The following is a 20,411-nucleotide window of genomic DNA, read 5'->3' as shown; positions in this document are numbered from 1 at the left end:
TAATTTTTTCCCTATTTTCGAGCGGCATCTTTATATTTTTATGCATGATGTGCTTATGTTGACTCTGCTGTTTTACTTAATGCACAATCCTCCCTTGGTCATGTTATGTTGTATGTTTTTGTGCCCAACTGGCACATATGTGTATGTTACTAAGAAAAAAATAATGAATAAAAAGTAAATTTAAAAAAATAAAAATTCATTTCCTCATTGACTCAAAGCGTGCAGTGAAACACATAATCAGCAGGTTACTGTGAGTCAGAATCACAGTACTGTTTGGATATTAGGTTGTTACTCAAAGACTGTGTAAGACATTACTTTACACTTTAAAGAACTTCTGACACTCGGACTCGGGCCCTTTTCAGATTCTGCAAATTAACTGCCAGGTTTTCTATAAAAACCCTCATCTTTTGTCGTGGACGTGCTCTTACACCAGAGCAATTTCTCTGGGTTGCTGGATTTTTTTTTTCTTTTTTTTTTTTTGCAAACGTGAGTTTTTCACAATTTATTTCAAAAGGTATCATTGTCATATTATTCATTAAGAGGGATTTTTCATATTCAGTCTTGCTACCAGATACTGACACATATTTCTCAAAAGTGTGTTGGACTAAACAATGACCTGGGACCTTAGGCAGTTTTTCATCTGTTTGGCAGAATGTTTTGTAAAAGAAGTTTCAAAGCCTGAATAAGATATAAATGGTCTATTATTTATGATAGATGCCTTCACACTGGATCTGTGTGTAGATGGTTAATAAAAAAACACTTCAATGGCTTTACTGTAATAAACCAAGCATTGATGGCACATTATAGCCACAGGGGGGCACTCCATTTCTAAAATATTAGAACATCACACCCACACCCTTAATTGACAATTCCTTTATAACTCAAGGTTATACTGATCTGAAAAGGTAAACCACTGAGTGAGATGACTGATCTCATATATTTTTATGGGTTCCAACAATAAATTCACAACAACTGAATCCAAGCTTACAAACATAGAGCAAATAGTATAGGACAAGACATTTCACTCCAATTGCACTGCACTGCTTGTGAAAAAAACAAAGTAAAAAAACAAAAAAAATCTAAAGAAAATCCTCACAAAGATATACTGATATCAGAATCTAATCAATATTTTACATAACCAATAGATCACATAACTAAATGCAATATCTCTTAATGATGAACCCACAGAGTGTAATGCCAACCCTGCGGTTCTCTCCTCAGCTCTACTCAGCTTTCTAATGAATTTTAGCTCATAGTTTTCTCAGTGTAAGCCTTCTCATCAGTTTTTCACCAGGCAGCTGATTTCAGTGTAAAAGCTCTAAAAACACACTGTATACTGCTACTAATGTGTCTCCTTACCACAAATCAGTGGTTGATCAAGTTGGAGACCAAAACAGAGGTAAAAGACAGTAAATATTAAACTAACACAAACACAACTTCTTGGTGATAATGTTGCATTGTGTAAATTAGATGGGCAACTGTACAAACAGATTATAATGTGCCAATTATATGTTTTGCATCCTATTTAGCTGCTCACAAATGGTATGTAATAACATTTTACAGTGCAAAAACAAACCCAGTGCTCTCTAGTGGACAAACTATGTAATGGAGTTACTCTTCCTAAATGATGGTGTGGCTGATCAAGTCCGTCTTGATCGTGTATGGATCAGGCTGTAATTGTTAGGTTACTAAACCGACCTACAGCACATAATAGACAGTTGTTCTTGTGTATTCGTCTCCTGCCGGCTACATTTCCTTAGTGGAAGTGCTGGGCATATGGGGAGACTTGGACGGAGCAGATTCTTCAAAAACGTCATCCTCCATGCCTTCTTCTATGGGCTTCATCTTTGAGGAGGTCCTGGTGCCAGGTGATTTTTCTAGAAAAAGACAATAAAAAGAACCTCAACTGAATCAATTATATGTTTAATTTAACAATTGGTCTTTTTTACTCTTCTGCAGTCGGGACCAACAGATTCTACCTGAATACCCCATTCCCTGGATATGTGAGGACTCTGGTCACCGATTCGCAATGCGTGGCAAAAAGTGATTTGTGTGCGATCTATACCTCACATTACCATCCGATTCACAGCTGCTCTTCCACAAACAGATTAATTCTATCTCCTGCTTCTGGATTAACTTTTTCAAACCATTAACTGTTGCTACCAGCCTAGTCGATGTACTCTCCATCTCTGGCGATCATCTGCTAGCTGTTAGCCGTTGATCAGCAGCTAGCTTCCTATGACAGCTGTCAGCCCTTCCTCACCAGCCAATGACCCAGTGGTGTAGCCATTGCCTAAGGTAGGGTGACCATATTTTGATTTCCAAAAAAAGAGGACAATCGGCACGGCCTCGAGACACAAATTCAGACAGGCTTCTCGGAGGTTGATGAACATGCTTTATTATGCTTCAATGGTGCAAAATTAACTTCTGTAATAAAATAAAATGAAATCTGTAAAAACGTGTAACAAAATAATAGCTCTCGTAGACTCTTTTCAAATAAATGAATAAATAATATGAAATAATGTTCTAAATATGAATTCTTCTGTTAGAAAATCTAGCTTCAACAATATATCTCTTAATAACTGCAATAAGATAAATAATAGAAGAGTCTCACAAAGATACTAACTTAACAAACAAAAAGGATCTATACTTTTCATCTTTAGTTGTCTTTGAGCTTTGAGCTTTGAGATCTCCAGCACCTTTATTAGACACTGAGACATATGTGCCAGCATTGCACACGGTGCACTCTGCCTCCCACCTGTCCCGACCGGGACGGTACGTCGGAAATTTTTTTTGCAGTTAATCTGTGAAGCTGCATTTACGCTTCCGCATTTCCCGTGCAATGCTGCTCCGCTGTTCGATCTGCCCTCTGTCTGCTCTGCTCTCTGTCTCTCTCTGTGTGTGTGCGCGGCGCTGCCCCGCCCACAAGGCAGCCTCTTGGTAATTACGTCTCGCAAAATTGTGTGCTATGCGCCGGTCAATTTAAGTGCACGTGTACTGGTCCTATTAAAAACAGTGAACACCGGACATTTTCGTGAATTTATAAAACCCGGCCGGACGCCCCGGACAGGACGTAAAAAGTGGACATGTCCGGGCAAAAGAGGTCGCTTGGTCACCCTAACCTAAGGCCCTACCCTGCCTGGACCCCTGTTTTTTTGGACTACTGCCTCCTCATTTGGTCCCCTCTGCTCATTGCTAAGCCTAGCTAACTGGCAGCTTGTAGCCTGCTTGCTGCTAACTCTCTGACTCTTACTGATATTAAATACCTCGGACTCTTGCGTTGTCCTTGCTACGTGCACAGAGCAGACCGACGCAAGTTTGTTTACACTGACCATACAGGGTCACTTGCAGGGGAATTCTGTAGGGCTGTTGGTGCAACAGTAAAAATGCAAATGGCTTATAATTTTGTGGCTTGAGGCCTGAGGTTATTTTCACTGACTGGCTTATACATGGACCAAGCTCATAGTGGCCTCCTCTTAATTCACTCTGTTTTGGAGGATATTATTGAGTGGTCACCCTGGAGCAGCAAATTTTAATAAAAGCAAGACTGAGGTTATAATGTCTGAACCCACCATAACATCTAAAGGTCCTCTTGATTTGATTTCTCTTGCTCTGTATCTCAAAACTACTATGTCAAATCTTGGCGTTAAAATTGATAACAATCTCAAAATGGATCAGCAGATAAATTCTGTTGTCAAATCCTTTTTTTTCAGTTAAGGATTTTATCAAAGGTTATGTCCTTCCTTTATTTTAATGATTTTGAGAGGGTTATCCATGCATTTGTGTCCACTAGGTCATATCACGACTCCAAATACAGAATGTGGCTGCTCAACGTCTAACTGGAGCACTCAGGCGAGAGCACATTTCCCCAATTTTAACGTCACTACATGGCTCCCTGTATTTTTTAGGATTCATATTAAGATTTTATTGATCACTTTTAAGGCTCTTTACTGGTTGGCCCACTCTTACTTGTCTAGTCTTCTGCACCCCTATGTTTCCTCAGGTTCATTCAGGTCTGTGGATGGATCGCTCCTGACTGTCCTGAAAACAAGGCTAAAGCAGAGAGGTGACAGAGCCTTTGCTGGAATGGGCTCCCCCTACAGATCAGACTGGCCCCTACACTGCTGATGGGTTTTTAAATCTCTTTAAAAACCCATCTGTTCTCCCTGGCCTTCGGGGTCTCTGCCTGATAGAGGGTCTGAATTTTTGTCTCTTTAATCTATGTTAACTGTCTGTATCCTTTATTTTGTATCTTTATGCTTATTGTTGCACAGTGCTTTGGTCAACAATATTAAATGCGCTTTATAAATACATTTGTATTGTATTGTATATAATGTTGGACATCACAGCCTCATATCTAGGCTGCCTGTAAAATAATTAAAAATGTAAAGCTCTAGGCAACACTTTGGCTAGCCTCATTTTTAGAAAAATGAAGCAACACCCATCACCCCAGTTACTCTGTGTTTAGCCAAAATTCTGCACTGCTGGTTCCAGCCACTATCAAAGTGTAAAATTACTGCAGACCCAATGAGTGCCACATGTACTGAAGTTCCCTTGTGTGCACAGAGCAGTACCTAACCATCCACCTGTGAAGGTGGATAGAAATAATTGAAAAAAACTCCATGCAGAGAGTACTGACAGCTGCTGATTCTGAAGAAAGACAGGATGGACAAATGCATGAATGAAGCTGAATCGGTGGTTGTGTTGGTAGGCTTTGTTCGTGGCTCTGATGTAGCATCTACCCATCTAAAACTGCTGTGTTTTTCTGTAATGTTATTGTGTTTTTGAGTCAGTGCCACTGTAATAACAGGTTTAAATTACTTTTACTTATATTTTACATGTACTAAAATTATGTATCTGATTAATTTGAAGTTAGAGTTTAGATTAGTGAAATCAACCGATGAAACCCTAACCCTGTCTGCTGTTACACACTGATGGGTACAATAAAAATCTTATTGGGCAGTCAGTGGCCTAGAGGTTAGGAATGGGGCATGTAACTGGACATGGACAGGCACGTCGGACAAGGACTGAAGTGCCACACACACACGCACACACACACAGCTCCCTGGGCACAGTAATGTGCTGCCCAGTGCTCCCATGGTGGGATTAATAAAGTAATTAATCTTAAGGGCATGTAAAGAATGATTTGTTGCTTAATCATTTCAAATATACAGAATTCCACATCAGCTGCTGTAATTCTAAGGTCTACAGTCATGGAAAAAATTATTAGACCTCTCTAGAAATAGGGTCATTATGTGACTTACGGATCGAAGATCCAGCAGATCCCCCTCGTAGGATCTGGTTAAGGACATCATCAGTGTCGCTGGTGCTCGCCATGCTGTTTCTCATCTGCATCATAGACAGTTGAGAGCACAGGCTGGGCTGACGGTCCATCTTCTTCACTGCCTGGGACACAACCACCACCACCAACATCATCATCATCATCAACAACACCATCCGTACAATGACAATGTTGTAGCTGTCATTCAATGTGGTGTTGCTATGTTGATCCTTGCAGTGTTCGTGCCATGAAACAAGATTTTCATTAAAATCTGAGAGTTAAAGTTAGAGAGTTAGCTTGATCTATACTCACCTTGTCACTAAGTGTGGGGTCATTCAGAGAGTACAGTTTGTTGGTGATGTCTTTGCCAATGAGGTACCTGAACACCTCATTGAGAAAAGTGTCTGATTCCAGGAAGTAGGTGAGCCTCTCTCGAGACCAACACAGGAACTTACAGTGCTCCTCTGCCATGATGGTCACCTGTCAATCAAACATTTGTCTTTCAAGGACTGGACTGTACAGTATGATCTATCCATTAATCACCACATGTTACATGCTTGGAGCAACAAGGTAACGAAGGAACAAAGGGGGTTTATTCTTTTCTTTTATTGATCTGATTGTCTTTTTACCTGAAACTTCTCTCCTCTGTGCATCTCAGTGGACCTGAACTCTGGAGAATCAATAAATGAATTGGTATAGATGTTGTGGAGGAAATGGCCTCGGTATGATACCTTCATCCTGTCACACAGAAACGTCAGTCAAAACTCTGATCAATCTTGCATTTTAGCAAGTTGGCTGTTAGCAAGCACATACTATAGCTATCATTAGACTATACCTCATGGCTTTCATTAGCTTGCTAACATATATTAGCAAGCAAAGGCACTTAATTCTACTCAGCTTTCTGAATGTTGTGCCATTGTCTTTGTGGAAACATGGCTTACTGACAGCATCCCGGACTGTGCCATTCAACTGGCCCGGCTAACATGCTATCGGGCGGATAGAGCACTTGTCAAGGGGGGGAAGACTCGCGGCGGGGGACTGTGTGTTTACATCAGTGATGCCTGGTGCCGCGACGCTGCTGTGGTATGCACTCACTGCTCACCACTGGCGGAGTTTATGGTTTTTAAATGCCGGCCATTCTACCTGCCGATGAATTCAGTGCCATATTGCTGGTAGCAATATACATCCCCCCTGGCTCTAATAACAACAGGACCGAGGCACTGTATGACCTCTAAGCCGCCTTCAGAGCTGGAGATGAGGTGGGCCTGAAAACAGCCAGGGCCAACCTGTCACGAGGCATCAGGAAGGCCAAGAGTCAGTACTCCAGGAGGATCGCCGACCGCTTCAGCGACAGCAGAGACACCAGGAACCTGTGGCGAGGGATCCAGACCATGACAGGCTACAAGCCCTCTCCGCAGACCTGTGATAGCTCCACCTCTCTGCTGAACCAGCTGAACGACTTCTTCGCCCGCTTTGAGGCAGACAACAGCATCCCGGCACAGAAGAACCCACCCCCGCCTGGCGACCAGGTGTTGACGCTATCCCCAGATAGTGTGAGGCGATCCCTCAGAGGGACGAACCCACAGAAAGCCTCGGGTCCTGACAACATCCCTGGTCGTGTCCTGAGGGACTGTGCTGAGGAGCTCACAGATGTCTTCACAGACATCTTCAACACCTCGCTGAGCCAGGCTGTTGTCCCCACGTGCCTCAAAGCCACCACCATCATCCCGGTCCCCAAGAAGTTGTCTCCCTCCTGCCATAATGACTACCGCCCAGTCGCACTCACTCCCATCCTCATGAAGTGCTTCGAGCGGCTAGTCATGCACCACATCAAGTCTGCCCTCGCCCCCACTCTGGACCCTTTCCAGTTTGCATATCGGTCCCACCGTTTGACCGATGATGCCATCTCCACTGCCCTCCACTCACCCCTCACCCACCTGGAGACTAAACAAGCATACGTCAGAATGCTGTTCATCGACTTCAGCTCGGCATTCAATACAATCATCCCCCAGCAGCTCATTCAGAAACTGGACCAGCTGGGACTCAACACCTCCTTGTGCAACTGGCTGCTGGACTTTCTGACGGGGAGACGACAGGCAGTTCGGGTCGGCAGCAGCACCTCCAGGACCATCATATTGAACACAGGGGCCCCCCAAGGATGTGTGCTAAGCCCCCTCCTATTCACTCTGCTGACCCACGACTGCACACCAACATCCAGCTCCAACCTCTTCGTCAAGTTCCCGGACGACACGACTGTGGTGGGTCTGATCAACAATGGCGATGAGACCATCTACAGGAGTGAAGTAAGCAGGCTGGCAACAATCTCGTTGTTGGACTTCAGGAGAGTGCACACCCAGCATGCTCCACTAACCATCAACGGTGCTGCAGTGGAGAGGGTGAGCAGCACCAAGTTCCTGGGTGTGCACATCTCTGAAGACCTCTCCTGGAGCCTAAACACTGCATCACTGGCCAAAAAAGCACATCAACGCCTCTACTTCCTCCGGAAATTGAGAAGAGCTGGAGCCTCTCCCCCTATCATGCTCACCTTCTACAGAGGAACCATTGAGAGCATTCTGACCAGCTGCATCACCGTGTGGTACGGCGCCTGCACCGTGTCCTGCCAAAAGTCCCTGCAGCGTGAGGATCATCGGTGTCTCTCTCCCCCTGCTGCAGGACATTTACAGCACCCGCCTCACCAGCAGAGCCAGCAGAATTGCAGGCGACCCCACCCACCCATCTCACAGCCTCTTCAACCTTCTGCCGTCGGGGAGGAGACTGCGGAGTCTCCGGGCCAGAACCAGCAGACTCAGGGACAGTTTTTTCCACCAGGCGGTCCAGAGGCTCAACTCCCTCCCTGCTCTGCCCCTCTCCCCTCGTCTGCCCCCTGCCACATCTCCCTCCCACCACTACTCACAACACTGACTCAGGGACTGCACATTTCACTTTATTATATATTTTTGCACTATCTACATCACTTTGTTTGCACTATTGAATGTCTGTATTGTTGTTTTGCTGGTTTGCACCATGGGTCCGAGAGGACTGCAATTTCATCTGTGTCATGTGTTCATGGGGCATACTTGACAATAAAGTTGACTGAACTGAACTGAATGACCCACATTCTACCACAACATGAGTTACACTGTGTCAAATGCTTTAGCTGCACTTACAGAAATGTAGTTAGCCTAAAACTGACTTTGTACACATGTCTTAGTGACAAAATGTACTGCACACTGAAGTTAATGTGAAATATACTGAGTTTATGGATTGTAACTGCTGATGTCTTATGCCTGTATATGTATGTATCCACCGCTGTCCTCTTGAAAGTTCACTTCTTCAGTTTGTCAGATTCTAAAAAGTTATTGGTTTGTTATAGGGCTGTTTGATATATAAAATGGTCACAATATATTTTTTTCTGGGCCCCGTTCCAAGTAGAAGGTTCAACAACCTCTGAGTCTATCCATGAACTCTGAGTTGATTTACCCTCAGATGGGAAGCTCTGAGTTTTCGGTTCCAGAAAAGCTGATCTGAGTTAGATCAATCAACTTAGAGGAGGTTTACGCGCATGCACCACTACTATTAAAAGGCAGCATTAATGGAGTTTTTCTCAGTTTCACCCTTTGCTAGTTACTGCAGTTAGGCTTTGTAGGGCAGCACAGTAACCTGCTGATTAATGTGTTTTGGTGCTTTGAATCAATGAAACGACGTGTTGGTCTCTGAAAGAGGGCGAAGACAGAGAGGAACTCAGAGTATGTTGGAGGAAAACTACTCGCGAGCAGGTTAGGTCCTCAGCGTCAGTTACCACGGCAACTCAGCCAGAGCTGAAGTTACCTCCCTTTCTGGAACAAGCAAGGAGAAACCAGTAACGTCTACCTGCCAGTATGAGAACAGTGGCAACGTAAACTGGCAATACAACAAACCTGGAAATGCTTTTAAAACATGACTGTCCCTCCCAGGATGCTCAGCTGGGAACAGAATGGAGATGGAGAGCCCCCCGCTGCATTTACTGTCAGAAGAATCACCTGCTCGCTCTTTCTTGCTCGTCCACTCACTCTACACACCCACACACACACCCACACACCCACACACACACACACACACACACACACACACACACACACGCCTCCCTTGTAGTGGACGTGTTATAATGCAGACTTTCTGTGCTAACGTTTGACAGGCAGTAGGAATTGCCAAAAAAATTTCCCAAACAGCTGTTTATAAATTATTCATACTATATAATAATAAATATTTATCTCAGTACAATTTTAACAGAGCCTGAGAGTCTATTTTATTTTTTTGATTGTAGTTTATTTATTTATGTTTTATTTATCTAGGATGTTTAAATATTTATTTTCCCACATTTCAATTTGAATGTTTTAAAATCCAATGCTGTGGAAAAGGATGTACTTAGATTATTATGCTCTTATATCATTATACCGGATAAAATGGTCCTAAAACGACATCAAGGATACTATGGTTTATTGTGATAGTTTCTGACATCTTTCTGTTGTTTGCTAACAGATGGAATTGACAAGGAGGTTCATTCTTTCAATATATGGTCAATGGAAAGACATGGATTAGGGGTGGGGTTTAAGTGTGCTCTGTCTCCATTCACATTTCCACTGTAGTGAAAACTTTCACTTAAAATCCATTAAAGTCGTAGAAGCATATATAATCACTGACACACATCCATCATATAGAGGGTGGAGTTCATCAGCACTTACTTTCCTTTGAGGAGAATGCTGAGGCGTTCATCCACAGAGGTCTTATCCTCTGCAGCATAGGCCTGGCCTTTCTTCAAAGTCTGGATGGTGCAGAACTGTCCTGTGAGCCTCTGAAACAGAGACTCCTGCACATGGAGGGGCTCAAACATCCTCTTGTAGACTGAACGCAGCTCTCTGTCGATCTTAATCTGACAAAGTAGAGCCACAGTGTTAACTCATCCCTCTCATGAAAATGTAGCATAAAAAGCAAACCTCCGTAACTGTTGAACAGGGACCTGGACTTCGAGGACCACTTGTCTTGGTTTGCAAAATAATGGAATGGCTCCAGTTAAAGAATCAGGGAGTTAATTTTATTCTAAATATCATGCATGTGATATTGATTTGTGCATCTTTGTGGTTTGAAAATAATAGAACAATACAGGAATAATCTAAGTATTGTAATAAACTCACTTAGAGCTAAATAACATTATTGGCAAATATGTGTCTCAAAGTAATACGAGAAAATGAGAATAAATAGTAGGTTGACATGCAAGACAAATGAAATACGGTGGCAAAGGAAAGTTGTGCATGCTGCAAATGAATATCACTCACGTAACAGTTACTGAAACTCTCTAGCATCACTCTAGCATAAGCACAAGGGAAAGCAAGGCTCGGCAAACAGCCATGGACAAACACCAACATATAATATTTACACCTATGTCAAGACTGATGATTACTCACGGTTGTGTTATTTGTGCAGACAATAAAGCAGGAGGTCACACACAGGTCAGCTAGAGTAACTGATTTCTAGACGTGATAATGACTGCTGGTCTCCTCTAATTACCTATCAAGGGATGTTGCAGCAAAGGCTTTTCCACAGTTATACTGCTGAATTAAGTTGTGAATTGCACTGGCTGAGAAGGCACATGTCTTCTGGTATCATTATGAAAAGTCCTGCTCTGATTCTGTCAGTTCATTGGTGACCCCCATGGATTTTATCTGCATCTTATTACCATAAAGCAGGACAGCCCGTGACAGTGCTGAAACCTCTGAGATTCAACATAAATCAACAAACTGTTCGCTGGTGCACTCAGGATGTTTGAGGCGTAGGGGCAGAAATAATAAAAAGGACACCTGCTGTGTGCGGTGGGGCACCAGTGCACAAAAATGGCACTTCATCATGTTTTTTTGTCTACTAAAAGGGCAACCTTTCAAAAAAGGGCTCTTCATCATGTTTTATCTACTACAGGGGCATCCAACCCGGTCGCATTAGCCGGTCGCAGTAGCCGGTCACATTAGTAGCCGGTCGCATTAGCCGGTCACATTAACCAGTCGCATTAGCTGGTCACATTAGCCGATAGCAGTAGCCGGTCACATTAGTAGCCGGTCGCATTAGCCAGACACATTAGCCGGTCGCATTAGCTGGTCACATTAGCCGATAGCAGTAGCCGGTCACATTAGTAGCCGGTCGCATTAGCCAGACACATTAGCTGGTCACATTAGCCGGTCGCAGTAGCCGGTCGCATTAGCTGATCACATTAATGGCCGGTCGCAGTAGCTGGTCAGTGGCGACGGCAGAAAATGTCAAACTGAGGTCAAGCGGAAAGGGCGCCATATTAACCCGCTGAAACGATGTATATCGACACCCAGTGGTGAGGAGGAGGACATGTTCCCGTCAGTTATTCGATTTTCTCAGTTGCATGTAAACTGGGACTAGGTCAGAAGTCCGATTAGACGCCAAAATCGATTTTTAAGCATAGCTCGATTAAACTGTGCATGTAAACACACTGAGTGACACTGTTCCTCCAAAACTTGAGGCCAGTTTTTCAATTTTGGTGAACGACTCACACGGCCTGAATGTAAAGTGACTGTTAGTGTGTGAATGAGGGCATGCTGATACAGAACTCACTGGCCTGCGCTTGTACAGGAGGAAGAACAAATGCATGAAGTTGACCACCAGAAATACCACATTCCAAACCATCACGTCCAGGTTGCACCTGTACAGAGTCGCCCACACAATGAAGAGACCACATCCTGTCAGGGTCAAAGACACAGAACAAGGTGGTTTTAGGAAATACACTGGCCCTCATTTATCAAACGAAGGTAGAATGCAGATCCAAGTGTTTCATCTTACAAGAGGGTTCACATGTGATTCATGATAAGTTTGCATGTGGCCAATCACAGCTAAGAATGATCAGCTGTTCATAAATGTTGCGGCTTGAAACAAGCGTCATTTAAATGTCACACCCTAATATAGACTGCGTTCAGGGGCCTTTTTCTAAAGTCACCTTTATTAGCAAAGTGCACTGTTACAAATAACAACACATTGGAGCGAAACAGACATTTTAAGCGGTTACCAGTCTATAGCAAGTACAGAAATACGCCGTAACGGCAGAAGGTGAAACACTGATGTCAAACAGATGTAACAAAATAAACTGGTTTTGTTTGTTTGTATATACAAAGCCTAATAGCCTATATAATATTATATTAATGTTAATATAATAGAGAGATCATATTAGAACATTAATATAAAACCTTATATTAAATTCTTTACATTTAAAAGAATTCTGTCCCAGACAGAGGAGAGCGTGGCAGCGTTATTAGAAATGTTTCTATTGGGGCAGAACGGGTGGAGGAGGAGACACTGACGCATTAATGAGAAAATGAGACTGACAGTGGTAAACTAGGCTAGTAGCCTGTTTAAAGAATTTCACGGTTGCAGGGTTTATGTATTTTTAATGATGTTCTAATGAAAAATTGATAAATGTATTTATGATAAATGATCAATTATATAATCATGCTTTGGTTTGTCACTATTTAAAAAAAAAAAAAACACCATAGAGTTTTATTCGCTCCAGGCATCGATACTATAGTCTAAGATCAATTATCCTACTGAGACGTGTGGACTTCACGCTGACTCTAGTTTGCGTACACGAGCTGAGAGCAGACGTGAGATCTGATCGTACCCTCCGCTCACGTCCAAATTGATAAATGCTGAGCCTTGTGTAAAAATGATCGTACGCCCACTTTTCTGTGGTACATTCGTTTGATAAATGAGGGCCACTGTGTCCACACACTGAATACTAAAATCAAGATTGAATACTTCAGTGAAGTCTAATATCCATTTGTAAAGACACATAGCCATATGGCTACTGTGGTATATTTATTGTGCTGGTGGTTGTTACCTAATGAACCGTCATGACTCACAGACGTGGTCTGAACGTTACTCTGCCACACATACTTGGAATACGCTTTAACTAAACTTGACCCTATTAATCCACTAATCAAGACATTTTCAAGGTTTACTGCAAATCTTAACTGTCATTACCTACTATGTTGTTTTGTTTTCGTTTGTTTCTTGTTTCATGAAATTGTGTAAACGATTAAGTTATCAGGATGAATGTAGTTAGAAACTGTTGAACCTATCCATTTTGCTTAAAGTGTCTCAGATTTCTTTCAGAGCCTTCTCCACACTGCTTATATGGACTAAGGATTTATAGAGAAAATTAACTGTTGTAATGATGTACTAATGTTAAGTGATGTCGTCTACTTTAATTATGAAACACCCAATATTTTTTTTAAGTTATCTTATAAGATTAACAAGTTTAGCTTTGTTAGTTTACTTTTCTTATTTCTTCAATTTGTTTCCGTTTCTCTGTGAAACCTTCTGAGACTAGCTTGTGCCAAAGTATAATATAAATAAATGAACTGTCAGTTTGTCCCATTATTCCGGCTGCTTCCTGTTTCCACTCTCCTTCCAAGCAGAAGATAAACATGTTGGAAGTGCTTTTTCCATCCTTCCTTTATCTGCCATGGTCAGAGCCTTTTATAGGCCTCAGCTCTGTTGAAGAGATCCTTCTTTTTGCGCGACAACTTTTAAAAAGGCTTAATCTTCCAAATGTTGACTAAATTAAACAAGCTTGTGGTAATGATACTTTGGCCAGTCCGTATTAGAATAAAGATGTGTTGAAATTGTGATCAAGTTAGTATTAGCTAATATTCCCAGCTACAGCGTTATCATCACATGAATGCCATCAGCAAAAAGGGCACTGTGACAGACCTGTCATCACAAGGAGGCGCAGCAGGATCATGTGCAGGCCCACGGTGGTGGGGATGACCAGACCCAGCAGCAGGGATAGGCTCCCCAGATGGAAGAGAAGGTGGTGGGCCTGCTCCCACTCCTGGCAGGAGGTGACATTGAGTTCCACGGCCGGGACTCCTGGAGTGCCCGAAGGAAAGGGGGGCAGCGTGGCGAAGAGGAGGGGGGGCAGCTCTGGGGTAGAAGACATCCTGCAGCAGGGTCACCTTGAAAAGTAGGGAAAGGTTGGAGAAAACGTCAGTGGAGGATGATAAATGGCTCAGGGCATTTAGTTAACATGCTGCTCACAGTGCTTGCTACTGTTTTTTTAGTTTTGCTCTTTGTTCTATTAGGCTTCATTAGTGTCCCGTTAGCAAAGATGTTTGTAAGAAAATGTTTTTTTTTAATTATTGTTTACAACCCAGATTCCCAAAATGCAAGTTTGGAGTTTTAATGCCTCCAAGACGTTCCAACACATTGGAACAGAGACGTGCATCCCACTGTGTTCCATCAGCTTTTCTTTTAACAACACTCAGTAAGAGTTAAGAAATCTAAATGCTGGCCCATTCTTGTTCAAAAGCCCAGTGTGTCAGTCTCTCTATCCTATTTTGCGCTATATAATGAACCACACATTTTCAATGGGTGACAGGTCTGGACTGGAGGTAGGCCAGTTTAGTACTCGCTCTCTTTCCCTTTGAGGCCATGCTGTTGCAACACACACAGAATGTGGCTTGACATTGTCTTGCTGAAATAAGCAGGGATGTACTTGGAAAATATTCTATCTGGATGGCAGCAAATGTTGCTCCAAAGCCTGTAAATACTTTTCAGCATTAATGGTGCCACAGCACAATTTTCCCCCTTGCAATAGTCTATCTCAGATGAATTCAGGCCCAGAGAAGTCACTTTGCATAGTAGAGTCTTAATTTGCAGTTGTAGATGCAGCGACAAAATGTGTTTACTGACAACAGTTTTCAGAAGTGTAGAGTCTTCTATACAATCATTTGGTTTGTAATGCTGTGGGTATCCAAGGTCACAGGCATCCAATGTTGGTTTTCAGCCTTGCCCTTTGCAGAGATTGTCCCAGATTCTCAGAATCTTTTAATAATGCTATGGACAGATGGTGAAATCCCTAAATTTCTTGCTATTGTGCACTGAGAAAAAATCTTAAACTGTTAGATTATTTACCCGCACAGTTTTTCCCAAAGTGGTGAACCTTGCCCCATCCTTGCTTGTGAACAACTAACACCTTTCAAGGATTCTCCAATCATACCGGTCCCAGCAACACGCCCCCGCCTCGCAGTCCGGCCACAAACACAACACTCGTCCCATTTTCCAGTTTCCGGTTCAGACCTCTGACCCTGCTCCCACTGCTTCTCGCATCAACGGTGATTCCATCTCCAGGAATATAAAATCCACAACTGACAAATCAAAAACAAAATTCCAACAAACTGCTTCCCGGGTGTCAAAGTTTTGGAAAGTTAGACACATCCAGACTCTTCTCAGTGAACATCTTAATGCAAGAAACATCATTACCCATGTTGGCTCCAATAACACCCACCAACAGTCTGTAATCCTGAAGCGGGACTTTAACAGTCTTTTTAACTTACTCAAGGACTGCAACAAATCTGTTTTATCTCTGGACCAATCCCCTCACTCCAGCGAGGTGTAGGGTGTTTTTAGCAGGCTGCTAAGATTAAAGGTTAACACATGGCTACAGTCAGCGTGTCGCTCACACGACTTGGTTTTAATTGACAATTTTAAGCTTTCCTGGAAGCGTAGTTCCTTGTTTAACAGAGATGACATTCACCCCAGTCCACAAGACTCCGTGCCCTAGCTGGAAACATTTTCCATCCTGTCTCCACTGCCAGTCACACCTGGACACAGCAATGACACCCGCCGCCACGCTCACTCGCTCCCCCGAGTGGCATAGAAAGACATCACCTCCCAACACCGTCTCACATACTTTTCAAATTCCTGAAGTGTCAACATGTACTAGATTGGTCAAACGAAATATGCACACCTCACACAGAAATAATCTTTTAAAGATTCGGGTGAATGCACGGTTTTACCTCACAGCACAAACTCTCTAACCTGGCTTTTTAATGTAAGATCTCTATCGAATAAGACTTGTAATGATTTTACATCATCTGCAAACTTGGATATTATGTTTTAACCGAGTCTTGGCTGAAAACTAATGAGCATACTCAGCTTGTTGAACTGTGTCCTCCACATTATGATTGTTTTAGAGAGTCAGTGGTCGGGGTGGTGGTCTAGTGAGTGTTGTGTAGTGTAGTGAAATTATTTTAAATGTCATCAAGTATGTTTTGATGAATTTTATTCTTTCCAGGTTCTCACTTTTAAACTTGTTGGCTCCAAAGTTCGATTTTATTTGCTCTCTTTTACCATCCCCCAAAACCACCTGGCAGCTTTTTAACTGAACACCCTGAATTTTTATCGACTCTGGGTTTAAACTATGACAGAGTTGTTTTGTGTGATGATTTTAATATTCATGTTGATGACTCCACTAATGTGCACTGTTGAACATTACCACTTCTTTTAACTTTCAGCAGCATGTGTATGACCCAACTAGGGCTGGGCGATATGTACCAAATGTCATATCCCAATATATTTAGGCTGAATATCGATATATATATCCCGATATTTTATGGCAAAGTGAGAGAAAATGTTCAGTCAAAGCCAAATATGACATTTCACAGGTAGTTCTTTTTAAACCGTTTATTTAAGTGAACATAAATTGCACATTCATATAAAAACAATATCTTAAATAAAAATAGCCTATGAAATAAAATAGGCCAATCTTTTTCTGAAGTAAATATGTTTCTATGAAAAAAGAATAACAAACATTACAAAAGAACTAAATATGACAAACCCTAGTAAGGCCAGCATTTATATATAAAGAAAGAAAAAAATTGAACTATATCAATATAAGCGATATGGTCTAATTCCATATCACATTAAAAAATATATCGATATATTTTTTAGATCGATATATCGCCCAGCCCTAGGCCGAACACATAACCGTGGTCATACACTGGACCTTGTTTTTACTCTGGGTGTTACTCTTGGTATAAGATTTGGAAATTGTGGAAATGAATGTATCTGCTCACAAATGTATAGTTTTCAACTGTGGCATACCACCTCTTATTGATACTGTCTCATCCAGCACTTCATGCACTCGCATTCTGAAAGAGCAAAGTGCTTCTCTGACTGTTGAAGTGAGAGTGAACACCATGGTGAGATGGAAAGAGCTGACTGAGGCCTTCAGAAAGATGATTGCTACAGCTTAGGAGTATGGTAAGTGAGTTTAAAAGATCTTAAAACAATTTGAAATCAGCCATTCCACAGCCAGTCCGGAAAATTGTCTACAAGTGGAGGACATTCAAAACAACTGCCAACATGCACAGGTCTGGTCGTCCAAGCAAGTTCAACCCAAGAGCAAACCGCAAGATGCTAAAAGAAGTCTCCAAAAATGCTAAAATACCATCACAGGACCTACAGCATGCTCCTGCTGCTGTTGATGTGAAAGTGTGTGCCTCTACAATCAGAAAGAGACAGAAACACTCTAATGCTGCACTCATCACCATAGCAACCAGCTAGAATGAGTGAGCCAGGTCATGATGACTTCAAAATAAAAGCCCCACAGCTTATGTCGTAACAGGGAGACCATGGGAAACATGGTTGTTTTCAAAATAAAAGCCCCACAAAGCAAGTAAGATCTAATAGTTTAGTATTATAAAAGCCCCAGAGAGTAACTACATCCTGTATCCTGGCAGTTCAGTAGAATAAAAGCCTGAGAGGTCACCATGTTTGAACAGGAAAACCAGGATATGAAAATCAATCTAAGATCTCAGTAAAATAAACATTTCAGTACATATCAGTCGTTCATCCTTTCCACTGTTTCAGCCAGCAGCTCAGTTTACAAGAATTTTCCAAATTTTAAGATTTGTGGTAAAGAAGGATAGTTAGGCTTGTCTGGTTTACAGTTGGCTATTCCTGTGTGTATGTGTCGGAGCTGAGTGAACACGCAGTGAAGAAATACAGAGATGCAACCATAAATCACAGCAAAACATGGGGAAGAACTCAGCATAGCTTTTTTTTTCCCCATTCAGATAAGGAAAGGAAAATCCTGGATTAAAAAAAAAAAGCATATTTACAAATCACATTTGTGCTCCTAGTTGTATAATTTAGTCACACAGTCATAAAATGAGACTAATGGTCAAAGTCTGGAGCCCTTAATTATATTCAATATTATATATGCTTATTGCATTCGTAACTTGACTTGTGAAATATCAATTTTTTAGGCCTATACACCCATTTTATATAATTTAGGTGACTAATCTTCACGAAACCATTAGTCACCATTTAAAAAAAATGTGTGTTGAGGTTACTTCTTTTCTTTTGGTCAACGCTCAGGTGTTTCAAATGTTTGATCACACCGCTGATGGTGACGTTGCTGAATACTTCAGTCACCACTGAGTCTACAGTTCTACAATTCTACTTGAATATTGTAGTGTGACTTACTTCCATTTATGAACATCACATAACTCCACTTCCAGTCAACACTACAGTAGCATTATCATCATACTACGTATATGGTGGTTAGCAGCATTTTTGATCATTCTGATACCACTACACTGCAAAAAGGGGTGTCTAAAAACAAAATAAAAACACTAAATCTGAGGGAAATTATCTTGCTGCATGGACAGATAATTTCACTTAACAAGATTTCTTAAATTAAGATTGTGAAATCTAGAAATAAGCATGTTGTACGCTTAAAATAAGAAAGTAACTCTAAAAACAAGATAAATTAAAGCTGCAAGCAGCATTGAACTGGCCCGAGATAAAAAAAAAAAAACCTTTAGATTTAGAAGTGTTAGATCATTTATCTTACATACAGCATACAGCATTAGCTATTCTATACTCACATTATAGCATTAGCTGAACATTGTTCTACTTGCACGATCGTCACTTTTCACATTATACTGTGTACATAATGTTCAGAACTTTTCTTCACTCTATTGTGTTAATTTAGTTTGTCTATATTTGTAGGCCTATTTATATTTTACGGCCTTTGATTTTTTTAATTTGCATGCCATTTAAATATTTACTTATTTTCATTAATTTTCTACTGGTGTTTTGTGTGTCTGTTGCAGATAGCTACAAAAACGGTTTTATTGGGTTATAGAGACTGTATCCCTGATCGGACACATCTGCGGTGCCGCACTTTCCGGTGTTTTCACGGTCATTTCGAATAAGATCGCCACCACTAATGTAGGTATAATTGATTTATACATAGGCTATTTAACAATCTACGTGTGAAATGTAATGTATGTACATGGAGATGTACATGTCTATTTCCGATATGAAAGTAACTCTGATGAGAGAAAGCAGTAAGCACGCTTGGGCAACTATCCTAAAAATACATCTGTATTTTTACTGTACTGTATTTTTATTTTGAAGGACATAAGTATGGTCCGGGTGTGTTGATAACTATGGTTGATAACGGTGATATTTATTTGTCTTACCCAGAAACATCCAATTTCCCCCGAAAAACTCAGCAGCCCCCATTGTTTTATTGTTTTACAGCGAGGAGATCCAAGTGTCCGATTTAGCGCACGGCTAATTTATCTAATCTGGTAAACCCGAGCCTAACCTACATGGTTAAAACAATATACGGTTTGAAAGATAAGAAGTTAGACTTTAACTTCACACCATTTAATTAATTGGAAGCAGAACATGATCATTTATATTAGTAGTTAATGTGAAATATTGATAGAATCTTAGACGAACGGTGTCAGATTTGTGATAGCCTACAGTAAAACAATCAATTACATCAGTGATAATCTTACACATGAAAGCTGCTGTATGAATATTGTACGTTATCTGTTCTACAGAAGATTAAAAATACCTCCACACATAATAATAATAATAATAATAATAATAATAATCACATTTTGAATAATGTTGAAAAATGAAATATTTTCACTGTTCACTGCTACTCCAAAAAGTCGTAATATTCTCCCAGTAAAACAGTAACAGCTGCCGTGTTTTTCTCAGCCATGGGAGAGCTGAATATAAAAATAGATATAGCGATAAACACACAGCCCCCTCACAGGAATGTCTCACAGCTACAACTTTCTAACTGCTGCACCGAGAGGAAAACGGCTCGTAACTTACCGATTCAGTAGCAGCAAATGGTACAGCAAAGAAGGAAGAATTATAAGAGACGAGAGACGCTTGTGGTGACTGAAGGCTGGAGCAGTAGATGGGGGGCTGCACGATGTGCGCCGCACATTCCTCACAGCTGACAGAGAGACTAAAATAGGCAGGA

The 20,411-nt window shown here is 41.5% G+C and overlaps 1 protein-coding gene across 1 annotated transcript; it reads right to left on the bottom strand.

Annotated features, from left to right (window-relative positions):
- Nucleotides 1-925: 925 nt before the first annotated feature.
- bves (blood vessel epicardial substance) lies at nucleotides 926-20,411 on the bottom strand. Its single transcript, XM_059340270.1, has 8 exons — nucleotides 20,258-20,411; nucleotides 14,042-14,286; nucleotides 11,891-12,015; nucleotides 10,003-10,190; nucleotides 5,911-6,019; nucleotides 5,594-5,761; nucleotides 5,265-5,406; nucleotides 926-1,877 (listed from the first exon to the last, which is right to left on the bottom strand). The coding sequence occupies exons 2-8, from the start codon at nucleotides 14,268-14,270 to the stop codon at nucleotides 1,747-1,749; spliced, it is 1,092 nt and encodes a 363-aa protein (XP_059196253.1). The 5' UTR covers nucleotides 14,271-14,286; nucleotides 20,258-20,411; the 3' UTR covers nucleotides 926-1,746.

Source organism: Centropristis striata, chromosome 8 (assembly GCF_030273125.1).
Source record: "Centropristis striata isolate RG_2023a ecotype Rhode Island chromosome 8, C.striata_1.0, whole genome shotgun sequence".
NCBI lineage: Eukaryota > Metazoa > Chordata > Actinopteri > Perciformes > Serranidae > Centropristis > Centropristis striata.
The sequence above is the reverse complement of the archived record's forward strand: the minus strand, read 5'-3'. Positions and strand labels throughout refer to the sequence as shown.